This window comes from Balaenoptera ricei, chromosome 14 (assembly GCF_028023285.1).
Source record: "Balaenoptera ricei isolate mBalRic1 chromosome 14, mBalRic1.hap2, whole genome shotgun sequence".
NCBI lineage: Eukaryota > Metazoa > Chordata > Mammalia > Artiodactyla > Balaenopteridae > Balaenoptera > Balaenoptera ricei.
In genome coordinates, this window is record NC_082652.1 from 42,777,999 (window position 1) to 42,791,896 (window position 13,898).

At 37.7% G+C, this 13,898-nt stretch overlaps 1 protein-coding gene across 3 annotated transcripts in view; it reads right to left on the reverse strand.

Annotated features, from left to right (window-relative positions):
- Positions 1-13,898, reverse strand: part of SS18 (SS18 subunit of BAF chromatin remodeling complex) — an 83,255-nt gene that overhangs the window by 13,707 nt on the left and 55,650 nt on the right. The window contains exons 6-10 of one of the 3 annotated variants that reach the window (XM_059894390.1): positions 8,032-8,199; positions 7,263-7,367; positions 4,311-4,403; positions 3,475-3,597; positions 1,037-1,170 (exon numbers count right to left, since the gene is read on the reverse strand). In XM_059894390.1, the coding sequence (XP_059750373.1) occupies positions 1,037-1,170; positions 3,475-3,597; positions 4,311-4,403; positions 7,263-7,367; positions 8,032-8,199 (623 nt within the window). The remainder of the gene's footprint in view (positions 1-1,036; positions 1,171-3,474; positions 3,598-4,310; positions 4,404-7,262; positions 7,368-8,031; positions 8,200-13,898) is intronic. The other 2 variants (XM_059894391.1, XM_059894389.1) reach the window with 2 other exon arrangements.

The following is a 13,898-nucleotide window of genomic DNA, read 5'->3' on the forward strand; positions in this document are numbered from 1 at the left end:
TCCATAATTTTAAGCCTCTTATATCTCGTTTATTTTTTCCACTTAACTAGAACGTGTCAGGACAGGGGGTTGTAGACTTAAGAGAGCGTCGATGAGCGAGCTGCTTATGCCTTAGAGTCTAATCAGCACTGCATACGCGTTGTTTCTCAAACCAGATCATCCCCGCTGGTCCTGGAACCCTAACATTAAAAAGTAACCTATTTTAGGTAGCTTAAGCGGTGAAGAGATCAGATTCTCCTCACTAGAAAGTCATCAGACAAACCTGAAATCAATTAAAAAAAACCTGCCAACATAATAAATCATTTTAATAATAATTTAGAGTATGTATGAGAAGATTCACAGAACAATGACTGTGGCACAGATTATTAAGTCTGAGAAATTTACTGATAAAAAGAAGGTAACACTAGGTTCAAGAGAATACAGTCATCTTAGGATGAGATACACTTACAGACATCTGAAGGTAGTAGAAGGGAAGATAACAGGGGAGAAAGAAAGATGATTAATATCTGAGATAATGGATATGTGTATGGAAGGAGGCAACAGAGACAGGTGGTGAGTGTGAGCTTAAAGAGAAGGGATATCGTGCATGTGAGGGGAGTGGGGTGCACATGCTGGAGTGCAGACGAGAGCCAGGAAGAGCACTGCCTCAGACGGACTCCACATTTCAACAGGTCAAAGCAGAGTCCTGAACAGTAAACGTGAGGGATATCAGAGAAATTAAGGGCTTCAGAACACGGAATAACGTTTGGGATAGCGAAGGGGAAGTATGCCTGGGGGGTAAAGCCCAGGGAGAGACTATGAATGAACGAACATGAACGAATGCTGGCGCTTAGAGATACGCCATGTTTCGTAGGCTACAGCAACGATGATTAACTGTGTCAGCGTTCTATGAAGAAGACTCAAGAGTAAGTAACCACTTTTTTTCGGTTAATACTATAAACAAGAGGCGGGAAAAATGAATCTTCAGCTGAGAAACGTGCAACCTAATTGAGAGTGAGCAAACAACAGGGCAGTCCCCGCTGCAAGGGTAACTCACCTGGTCATACCCGTAAGGCCTCTGCTGCGGGGGCTGGGGTGGCCCAGGCTGGGCTGGTCTGTAACCTCCGTACTGCTGCCCTTGCCCCTGCGGGTAGTTAGGGTACTGTGGACCTGGACCACCCTGCGAAGGACCTGTAAAATAATCAGCACACACAAGAGCCCAGAAGAAAAACAGTAAGTCCCTAGAATTGCAGAAGCGGTTTAAGATTAGGTGTTACCATATTTCCTTGCAGTCTGGTATCTCGATTTTTCTTGAATGCGTTTTGAAATACATTCCAAAAGTTATAAGAAGTAAAAATACTGTTAAGGACACTACCATGTACCAAGATGCTCTGATTCAGTATAACTTGTGCTATGTGTTAGCCATTAAGATTTTATATGTCAAAATGAGTAAAAGAGACTCAGGAGTTGTAAAGCAGGTTAACTCCATGATGTTAAGGAAATTCATCAATACCTCTACTAGGAAGTTAACCAGTATAATAAGCAAGCGGTGAAAAGAAAAGGCAAGGAGCAGACTCAAATTGAAATACTGAAGTAATTTCTGAATAAAGTTTGGAAATCAGTGATAGTTACAGCTGTATAACTCTAAGATTTATACTTGCAATAACTAAAAGAATCACAAAGAATGATTTTACATGTAAATTCTAGATTTGCATTTGCAATCATCAAAAGAAAGCTTTATGTTCCGCACTGACAAACTCATTATCACAATATTTTCAAACAGAAGCTAAAGAAGACTTGAAAAGCCACAGGCTGTATGTGGAAAAAACATGATTCAAAAGTTACACTCTGTGTACCCATCACCTTTAATACTTAACCCATATAAATGAATGATTTCAACTTCCAGAGATGACAAGGGACTAATTTGGCTTGCCAAACAAATATGTCTATTTCATAAACTCTACTCCTGTCTATTGTAAAGAATGCTTTATAAAGCATAAGCTGAAAAGCTTTGATACTTAAATGTTTTCTATCACAGCCATTCAAATCCTGTCATAAAAAACCACTGCAGAGAAAGATGTCAAAGAGAACAAGAAATTTTCAAGCTTAAATTCCACCAGTCTATTATTTTGTTTAGTTAGTTATTATGCATCCAATTATTAAAACTCTGTATTTTTTATTAGAAGCAAGTCTGACAGCTGAAACCTATAGATAAGCAAAATGGGAATGTCTCCTTTAGGGTGCCCAACGATGTCTGACAAAACAGCATTTAACTACTTAAGCCAAAATCACTAAATTTCTTTTACTCTCTCTTTCCACTGAAAATAATATTTCTCTTAAATCAGTAAACTTACCTGACTGATCCACATAATATTTGTTTTCATGCAAACACAATAAAACCAGAATACTCTATTTATTCAATGTACAAATATTTAATGGTCATGAAATGGAAATGCCATTGGAGAGGAGCAAGAAAGTCCCTTTGTAAAGACAAGAAATACATGGAACATTTCTAAAGTCATAGTTGGAATTTGGGAACCAGAACTGATCATTTTGGGGAAAATTCCTGACACCCAATACCTGGCTGAATTCCAGTGCTTCTGTCGAAGGTGCAAGAGAATTTCAGCCTGATCCTGGTTCTTAGATTTGCTATCACAGGTGGAAAGAGGTGCCCATAATAACAGCAGAGTTTAAACCAATGAATAAAAATAATAAGACATTACTAACGTTAAAAAAAGAGGCCATGTTAGCAAGAGATGATGTCAGATTAAGCAGCTACTTCTCCTATCGTAGGAATCATATTTTCCTATATCTAAAGTAGTTATTATAGAAGCTGAAAATTTAAGACTGAGATATCAGGTCTGCATTATTCCCCCCCTCCCTATCTAATAGTCAGATAGCCAACTAGTAGACATTATAGTGAGTATATAATAAGAAAAGATGGCTATACTTCTCCCAAAGTGTAAGATACATACCTGCAATAAATATACTCCTATGAATGTGTATACTGCTATTTTAACAGAGAATGACAAAGACATTTTCTTTACGCATTCCAAATAGATCTCACTTGTACACTAAAAGATCAATGTTACTTTTCATGGTAACAGTCATTAGTTTTAGAAACAAATTTGCCAAGCGGATTATGTAGATGTTGTTAATAATCACCCAACTCATCAGTTTTCCAAGCACATAGAAAGCTAGTGGCTGCTTGTGGATGCCGAAGAGGTTTAAGAATTCATTAAGGATTTCACTTTGAGTGACTACATACCGTACCTTTGGTCAATGAACCATCTCTAGTTTATGTTTCTTTTTAAATGGATTACTAGTTTAAGAACAACACTTCGAATATAAACACTCCAGTAACAGGCTAAGCTAAAACTGTGGATTTTCAAAAATAATTCTTAGAAAAATAAACATTAAATATCCACTTCCATATTATGAAAGAGTAATCATCACATTTTTTGGTGCCAAGAATAAACTGCAGTAAGCCATTACCGTAGCCCTGCTGCTGTCCTGGATAGCCCTGCTGCCCTGGGTACTGCTGCTGCTGGGGTGGATATCCCTGTTGGGCAGGTGGTCCTTGGTAAGCATCTTGCTGTTGGCCATACTGTGAATTCCCTACAGGATAATTGGAGAAGAGGAAAAAAAAAAAAAACTGAGAAGTTTGCTTAATTAACTTTTTTCCTCTAAGATGCATAGCCAACAACACAAGAACAAAATAAAATGCCATATTGATTTTTAAAAGTTAACAAAACAAAGAAAAAACTCAAACCAAACAGAAGGATTTCGGCCAAACAAACTGCAGTTAAAGCCAATTGTGCAAGGTTGAACTGCAGCATTTTCAGCGTCTCTGCCATACGAGCATTACATTTACTGGAACATCACAGTCATAAGATCATGACTATGCTAAATAAAATAAAAAAGACAAAATTAAAGACAGCTACAAGAGCACACACTAGCTACACAAGATCAGCAAGCTGTTTCCTAAAGGCACTAAACTTATATGTAAAATTATACATATGTAAACACACACAAGAAAAAAAAATTGGATTGATGGATTTATGTTCAAATAGAAAATTTCCACTGAGGAAAAAATTATTTTAAAATGTTTTAGTCTTTTTATTGTTGTTAGAAATGGCAAGTCATGGTTATACATTTTAAATATTTGTAAGGAAATTATTTTGATTGTTCTAGGCTCCCTGCAACTTTCAAGACAGCCAGCAACTAGTATTCTACGAGAGCTTTGCGTGGGTAGAAGTTGTCTTATGCAAGAATTTTCGTTCCTGTAGAAGGGGATATATATGTGTATGTGTGTGAAGGTATATAGATACCTCCTTCGTAGTAATGTTGTGAGGAATCCTCATAAGGCCTATCGTAGCCTTGTTCAGGATACGACGGTTGCTGATAACCGTAATCATTATGACCTACATCAATTCGACAAGAGACAGGAAGAAACGTTAATGGCCACTGAGTGAAAACCCTAAATATATTTAAACTTTCAGATAAAATTGAAAAAAAGAAAAAGAAATGGAAATACATAAAAAATAATTTCAATTGCATTAGCCAAATATTTACCAAATGTGATTGTTTTCATATTGAGATAACGTGCAATTTTTTTTTTTAAGCAAAAAACAGTTTTAGAAACATTACACTTAGTCTTAACTCTGATAATCCTCATCAAGGAGGGAAAAAAAAACTTTATCTTCAATTTAAAAAAAAAAAAAAAGAAAATGAAAGCATTTAGGACTTTCACATGTAAATAACTTGAATTAAATTAGAACGAACAAAGGAAGCAATTATATTTTGTCAAACACCTGTTCTGCTGGTCGCCAATTCCACAGCATATGCTAAAACAATGCAAAATATAAAAGAGCTCCATAAGTTTTTTTCCCCTAAAAGAAACTGAAACAAATTTTTCACATTTTCTTTTAACTTGCTTAAAGTATATGTATCTCAAAGTATTTTCAGATGCAAAAATATATTGCTTAATCCTGCCATTCTAGGAGCCTTTAGAAAATATTTCTAGAGTATCACAAACATACACCTTCATAAAATTAATACTGTGTTAAGTGCTAGAGTACACCTTTAATTTTAAGGCATGATAAACTTACACCTGCAAGATGACTAGACTTTTAATGAAATCAATACTCTAGTCCTTTTAACTAAGCTGCTCAAAGAAATCGCAGGAAATAACTTTTCAGTTAGCTAAAATCTGAACTAAATTTTAGAAAAATACCTAATTAAGTAAGGAGGAATATAGTTATGAATAAATGTAATACGCATTGCTCTAGTATTCCAATGTTCCCAAACCACCTCATAAATATCTATATTATGGATTGGCAAACTATGGTCTGCAGTCTGAACACAGCCAGTGGCCTGTTTTTGTAAAGAAAGTTTCACTGGAACACAGTCATATCCATTCATATTTTCTATAGCTGTTTTCATGCTACCACAAGAGTTCAGTAGTTTAGACTGCGACCACATGATTTGCAAAGACGAAAATATTTCCTGGCCCTTTACAGAAAAAAGTTTGCCAACCCCTAATCTACATATTTATTGACATAGTATCTGAACATAATAACAAAATATCCAATGCTGTTTAAGAAAATTAATTGTTGTTATAAATGGAATACTCTATGTAAATGTCAGACAAATATATTAATACACAGCTATTCAAAAATGATACCACTGAAATTTTAAAATTCCATTATGTAATAAAATGAATTATTTATAGCAACCTTAAAGTTCTGCTATTTACAAAAATAACATCTCTATTTTGAATAGAAAGTTCATATTTATAACAATACAAATTTCACATTTCAGGAAATACTCAGGACCAAAATAACAGTGTTAAGTTCAACTCAATTACTTAAAATGTATTTTTAAAATTAAACAAAACAATCATTTATTTTCAGCAGACTTCCTAATGTATAATATTTAACAACCTAGAGTTCATTTCTTTAAAATATCTATAGCCTATAAATGTAACTAAAGTTTTTCATTAAAAAAAAAAACTTAATATAATGTCTACATGTGAGAGGAAAAAGAAAAAAAAATCCAACATTCTAAATAATTCAGGGCAAGGAAAACATTTTAAAAAAATGTTGTTTTCTAACCAGAATTATCCATACATATCACTGCCGCTAACAAACATATATTTTGTGTGCAAAATTCTACAGGTGAGTGAGTGCTCTGCCTGTGTAAGCAGAATCTTTGCAGGAAAAAACCAACGTCCTTATACCACTTATGCTTTATACATTGATAAAAAGTGGTGGACAAAATTATTTTTTAAATACACCAAATTGTATCTTCTTGCTAGCTTACATTAGCTTCTAGTCAAATGGTCCCAACACTTTAGCTTGAAGTTCTTAGTTTGCCCAAGTTTTCTGTTAGGTAGTTTACCTTAAATACATCAAGGGAGCTTAATATAAATGAAGATTTTGGCAAGTCCTTCCAAACAAGAAAAATCTAACCACCTCTATTTGATCAATTTTATATGTTTGTATTATTTTTTCTTCAACATTGTATCATAAAGTTTTCAAACATACAGGAAAACAAAGAACTGTATGATGAAAGCCTGCTTGTATGCTTGTATTACTACTAAGCACAGTACATCTTTTACTGACCACTTTTTCACAAGCCACCTTCCCACTAAAAAATAAACATATCATTAAACTAAATAACTAAAGTTAAAATCTGGTTTCCAAATGCCTTTCTATTCTACTAACTCTATTATAAACAGCTATATTATGGATATGATTCAGTCTCTAAAATCTTTCTCAAGTACAAATGCTAATGTATATAAACATAGTTCTGTTCTTTGAGACATATGCAACATTAACTAACATGATGAAATTTGGAAGAATACTCAAAACTATATTCTCTTCGTATTTATACAATGCATAAAAGTAAACCAGTGGGTGAAATTTACGGTATATGAATTACCTCAATAAAGCTTTTATTTAAAAAAGTAAATCAGTAACACTTGCTTTGGTTCAAATGAACAATTCCAAATATAAAAGGATCCTCTTTCATATAAGAAAGGATTCCAATGACAGAACATGATTCCTGATGGTACTAATATGGAATAACCAAACAAAATATACTTTAAAATAGATTATAAACTAATGCTACCATTGATGCTTTAGATTACTGAAGTGTTTCTAAATTTGGAAGAAACACATTGTTAGTTTCTTCATTCTGATTAGAATGTTTTGAGTAGCTACCCACATTAATACTGGGCAGGGATAGAAAATGGGAAAGTTAACATTAGGAGAGATTACCATCAGGGTAATATTGCTGGTTCATGCCTTCTGGAGGACCTTGTCCACCATGACTGTACTGGTCCCCATAATAGTCTTCCTGGCCTGAGTACTGCTGTGGTGGGCCTGAAAAACCACAACCAGTCAAGATGTAAATAATTTGTTCTCCAGGTCATTCAAAGGCTTTCCGTCTAATCTGGTGTTATGAGAGATGATTTCTCAGCTGTAGGTTCCCCTCCCATGCTTTGGCATTTCAGATACTTTTGACTATTCGTATATACACACATACATAAACACACAGCAACACCACACACCACATTTCACAAAAATTAATGTTAAGACCATACATGCAATATCAAACAATACCAACTCAAAAAAACAAACATTAACTTCCTAAAAAGAGATTCAAACTGGAAGAAAATTAATTTCCTTTTTATTTTGATATTAGAGCAGTTTGAAATAAATTAGGGTTTGTTTCTGACCATATATTTAGTAACCTCTCAAAAATAAAACAGTATTTTCTGCTGTAAATTAGTAAGCTTTCGATATAAAATTTTGACATAAACTTTTCCCAGAAAAGAGTAAGTAAAATAAGGCTATAAACCAGGAAGTTCATATCCACTTTCTGTGACCCTTTGTACCTGCTATACCCACTGCCTTTTAAGAAAAATAATAAAATATGATTTTTAAAAATCAAGAAACAAAAAGCTCTGACTTTGCCTGTATGAAAAGTTCATTAAAATTTAAAGCCTTTCGACTACTGTTAAAAACTTTCCAAATGGAATCGTACCCTGTTGCGGTGGCCTATAGGGAGGAATCTGTCTCTGTGCCATCATATGGTTGCCCTGGTTAACTTGACCCATCATTCCCATAGGCGGCTGCTGGCCTTGGTAATGCTGCCCACCTCCCTGAGGCATGTTGTACTGCTGAGAAGGAGGCTGCTGGTGCATCATTGGACCTGAAAACAGACAAAACATTATGCACGTAATTTTGTGCATATAATTTTAACATCTTAAGAGAAATACTAAAATCTTTTGTTATCATATAATCCCTAAACTATATAATTTATTGCAAGATAAACTGACTTCAAGTAATAAAAACAAATCTTTGAACTACAGTTCACATGCCTAAAATAATCTGCAAACAAGGGAAAACAAGTAATCCATGGTAGCTGATTCGAATTCCACTGGAGGAAAACTGTAACAATTTCTAAAAAAACAGAGTGGATACGATATATGAACATCCTGAATGTATATATTTTTTTATTATGTACCATATAGTATTTATCTATGCAATTTTTCTAGGAAAGACAGAATCCTTATGCTACATAAGAAAATAAATATGCCAAAACAAAGTAAACCACAAAATCACACAGCAAATCAGTAGTCGAACTAACGGAAAGAAATCTAATTTCAGTGTATCCATTTTTTTTTTTCCTTTTGCAATGCCCAGTCATTATATAATGGTAGACAGGGAAACTACAAACACAAAAATTTAAGGGTCTTCTTTCCTTTTTCCAACTTTAAGATTTATAAACTAAAAAGGTCTTCCTGAAATCAAAAGGCTATACAATGCTTCTTAATAAGCTCTAATACACACATACACAATCAAAAACACCTAGGCAGAGAACTACAATAAGCGATAGACTTAGAAATCAGAACTATGCGGTTTCCAAAGTGAGTAATATCGAGGTAGCCCAATTACCACTGCTACAGTATCACACTGGCAACAGTAAAAATATATCACATGATACAATGAACAATGGCCACCAAGTTCTGTGTTGTCATGTAAACATGTAAGCAGCTCCTCAGAGGCTCACCAGGCTAAGTCATGGTGTGGGGAGCTCATCATTCTACCGTTATAACCATTACTGTCTGACAAGTACGTATGAGTCATCCCCCAGTTTACTGCCTAAATAGCTACATACTCCCCCCCTTTACTGACTCAGGGAAAATTTAAGAAGAAAGTACAAAAGGCAAAGAACTAGAAAACTTTTACAGGCAAAACTGCCCAGATGAGCCAAAAGCTCATTATTTATATAAACATTCAAAACAAAACATGCCCACCTCTATAAATATGTTGCTGACCTACAACAGCAGCAACAATGTAAGCAGAAAGAACTCACTCTTCTCCAGTTTGAAGAACTGGTTATCTAAAGAAGCATTTTATCAGAGCTAACTTTTTCTCCTACTTGCCTTCTTCTGTTCTTCTACTTCTTTTCAAATTCCTTTTTCCTTCTAATTTTCTCATAAATATAAACCTTTCAAAGGTTACTCTGGGACTTTTTTTTTCAACAATAAACTCTTAATAGTAGGGATAAGGTGGCTCAGTGGAGAGTGGAGGGGAAGAGAACCTGACACAGAATGCACTTAACACTACCAGACACGATTTCACACTTATTTAATGTAAATCACTAACAACTACCAAAGGTAAGGATCCTAATTTTCAAGTTTTTAGCCAAAGAATCCAAAGATCAAGATCATATAAGCTAACAGATATCAACTGGGAATCAGGCAAAACTCAAGTTTGATTTCAAAAGCACATTTATTCTACTGTTCTTCACTGCCTCTACTGAAGCTATAGCAAATGTAGTAGTTCAGAAACAAATTATGCAATTTAAAAAGTTCCAAAACACTAACTACTTTAACTGAGGTTACAATTTTTAAAATGTATTCTGTATATAATAAAGTACTGAATACTAGCATTCATAATATAGTAGGCAGCATGATTGGCCATTTATAGAATTCATTTTTAGTAAATGAAGGTTTTGCCTTGTCTTTCTTCTCCATCACTGATTAAAGACCTCTTGTCTTAACAGAAGATAACTATAAAATTAAAGCATATAACATGCACTGGAAGCAAAATTAAAAATAAAGGAGAAAGAAAGCAAAAACACAATAGCTGGGGGAAAATCCAAAAGGATACAATAACAACAAAATTCCAAGCTCTGCTGTAAAGGAGAAAAGTAATTCTAGTTTTAAGCCCTAGATAGAAAAGACCACGCCACTTGTGCTTTATCTTTGGGGACTGTCAGCACTTCCAATCCCAAAGAGCTCAATTACCACCCTTCTTTTATTCTCTGTCACTTCTCTCCCTCTAAGGATCCCTGACATCATTCAAGATCAAGCCTAAAACGGCAGAGAATGGAGGAGGAGAGCACTGCTAAAACATGGTACTTTTCACCTTTTCCCTTAAAGGCTAATCCATTAACAAAAGATTACGACTTAGGGGCAAGATGGCGGAAGAGTAAGACGCGGAGATCACCTTCCTTCCCACAGATACAGTAGAAATACATCTACACGTGGAACTGCTCCTACAGAACACCCACTGAACGCTGGCAGAAGACGTCAGACCTCCCAAAAGGCAAGAAAATCCCCACGTACTTGGGTAGGGTAAAAGAAAAAAGAAATAACAGAGACAAAAGAATAGGGACGGGACCTGCGCCAGTGGGAGGGAGCCGTGAAGGAGGAAAGGTTTCCAGGCACTAGGAAGCCCCTTTGCGGGCAGAGACTGCGGGTGGCAGAGGGGGGAAGCTTCGGAGCCGCGGAGGAGAGCGCAGCCACAGGGGTGCGGAGGGCAAAGCGGAGAGACTCCCGCACAGAGGCTCGGCGCCAACCAGCACTCACCAGCCCAAGAGGCTTGTCTGCTCACCCGCCGGGGCGGGCGGGGGCTGGGAGCTGAGGCTCGGGCTTTGGTGCTAGCCGGGAGGGAGTCCGGGAAAAAGTCTGCAGCTGCCGAAGAGGCAAGAGACTTTTTCTTGCCTCTTTGTTTCGCGGCGCGCAAGGAGAGGGGATTCAGAACGCTGCCTAAACGAAATCCAGAGACGGGTGCGAGCCACAGCTATCAGCGCGGATCCCACAGCAACAGGGGCGCAGAGGGAAAAACGCAGAGATTCCCGCACAGAGGCTCAGCGCAGAGCAGCGCTCACCAGCCCGCCGGGGCAGGCGGGGCTGGGAGCTGAGGCTCAGCTTGGGTCGGATCGCAGGGAGAGGACTGGGGTTGGCAGCGTGAACACAGCCTGAAGGGGTTGGTGTGCCGCAGCGAGCCGGGAGGGAGCCGGAGAGGAGGTCTGCAGCCGCCGAAGAGGCAAGAGACTTTTTCTTGCCTCTTTGTTTCGCGGCGCGCAAGGAGAGGGGATTCAGAGCGCCACCTAGACGAACTCCAGAGGCGGGCGTGAGCCGCGGCTAACAGCACGGACACCAGAGACGGGCGCGAGCCGCGGCCATCAGCGCGGACCCCAGAGACTGGTAGGAGACGCTAAGGCTGCTGCTGCCGCCACCAAGAAGCCTGTGTGCGAGCCCAGGTCACTCTCCACACTGCCCCTCCCGGGAGCCGGTGCAGCTCGCCACTGCCAGGCTCCCGTGATCCGGGGACAACTTCCCCGGGAGAACACACGGCGCGCCTCAGGCTGCTGCAACGTCACAACGCCTCTGGCGCCGCAGGCTCGCCCCGCCTCCTCCGTACCGCTCCCTCCCCCGGCCTGAGTGAGCCAGAGCCCCCGAAGCAGCTGCTCCTTTAACCCCGTTCTGTCTGGGTGGGGAACGGACGCCCTCAGGCGACGTACATGCAGAGGCGGGTCCAAATCCAAAGCTGAAGGCTGGGAACTGTACGAACAAAGAAGAGAAAGGGAAATCTCTCCCAGCAGCCTCAGAAGCAGCAGATTAAAGCTCCACAAACAACTTGATGTGCCTGCATCTGTTGAATACCTGAATAGACAACGAATCATCCCAAATTCAAAAGGTGGACTTTAGGAGCAGGATATATTAATTTCCCCTTTTCCTTTTTTTGTGAGTGTATATGTGTATGCTTCTGGGTGAGATTTTGTCTGTATAGCTTTGCTTTCACCATTAGACCTAGGGTTAGGTCTGTCCATTTTTTTTTTTTTTACTTAAAAAAATTTTTTTTTCCTAATATATGTTTTCTTAATAATTTTTTCCATATTTTCTATTTTTAGAAATTAAAAAAAATTTTAATAAGTTTTTTCATATTTTTTATTTTAAAAAATTAAAATTTTTTTCTTAATAAATTTTTTTCTTAAAAATTTTTTTATTTTTTACTATAAAAAATTAATAAATCTATTTTTAAAAATTAAAAAAAAATTTTTTCTCAATACATTTACTCTTAATAATTTTTTTCTTATTTTTTATTATAATAGCTTTATTTTATTTTATTTTATCCTCTTTCTTTCTTTCTATTTTTTTCTCCCTTATATTCTGAGCTGTGTGGATGAAAGGCTCTTGGTGCTCCAGCCAGGCATCAGGGCTGTGCCTCTGAGGTGGGAGAGCCAACTTCAGGACACTGGTCCACAAGAGACCTACCAGCTCCACGTAATACCAAACGGCAAAAATCTCTCAGAGATCTCCATCTCAACATCAAGACCCAGCTTCACTCAACGACCAGCAAGCTACAGTGCTGGACACCCTATACCAAACAACTAGCAAGACAGGAACACAGCCCCATCCATTAGCAGGGAGGCTGCCTAAAATCATAAGGCCACAGACACCCCAAAACACACCACCAGACGTGGACGTGCCCACCAGAAAGACAAGATTCAACCTCATCCACCAGAACACAGGCACTAGTCCCCTCCACCAGGAAGCCTACACAACCCACTGAACCAACCTTAGCCACTGGGGACAGATACCAAAAACAACGGGAACTACGAACCTGTAGCCTGTGAAAAGGAGACCCCAAACACAGTAAGATAAGCAAAATGAGACGACAGAAAAACACACAGCAGATGAAGGAGCAGGGTCAAAACACACCAGACCTAACAAATGAAGAGGAAATAGGCAGTCTACCTGAAAAAGAATTCAGAATAATGATAGTAAGGATGATCCAAAATCTTGGAAATAGAATAGACAAAATGCAAGAAACATTTAACAAGGACGTAGAAGAACTAAAGAGGAACCAAGCAACGATGAAAAACACAATAAATGAAATTAAAAATACTCTAGATGGGATCAATAGCAGAATAACTGAGGCAGAAGAAAGGATAAGTGACCTGGAAGATAAAATGGTGGAAATAACTACTGCAGAGCAGGATAAAGAAAAAAGAATGAAAAGAACTGAGGACAGTCTCAGAGACCTCTGGGACAACATTAAACGCACCAACATTCGAATTATAGGGGTCCCAGAAGAAGAAGAGAAAAAGAAAGGGACTGAGAAAATATTTGAAGAGATTATAGTTGAAAACTTCCCTAATATGGAAAAGGAAATAGTTAATCAAGTCCTGGAAGCACAGAGAGTCCCATACAGGATAAACCTAAGGAGAAACACGCCAAGACACATATTAATCAAACTGTCAAAAATTAAATATAAGGAAAACATATTAAAGGCAGCAAGGGAAAAACAACAAATAACACACAAGGGAATCCCCATAAGGTTAACATCTGATCTTTCAGCAGAAACTCTGCGAGCCAGAAGGGAGTGGCAGGATATACTTAAAGTGATGAAGGAGAAAAACCTACAACCAAGATTACTCTACCCAGCAAGGATCTCATTCAGATGTGATGGAGAAATTAAAACCTTTACAGACAAGCAAAAGCTGAGAGAGTTCAGCACCACCAAACCAGCTTTACAACAAATGCTAAAGGAACTTCTCTAGGCAAGAAACACAAGAGAAGGAAAACACCTACAATAACAAACCCAAAACAT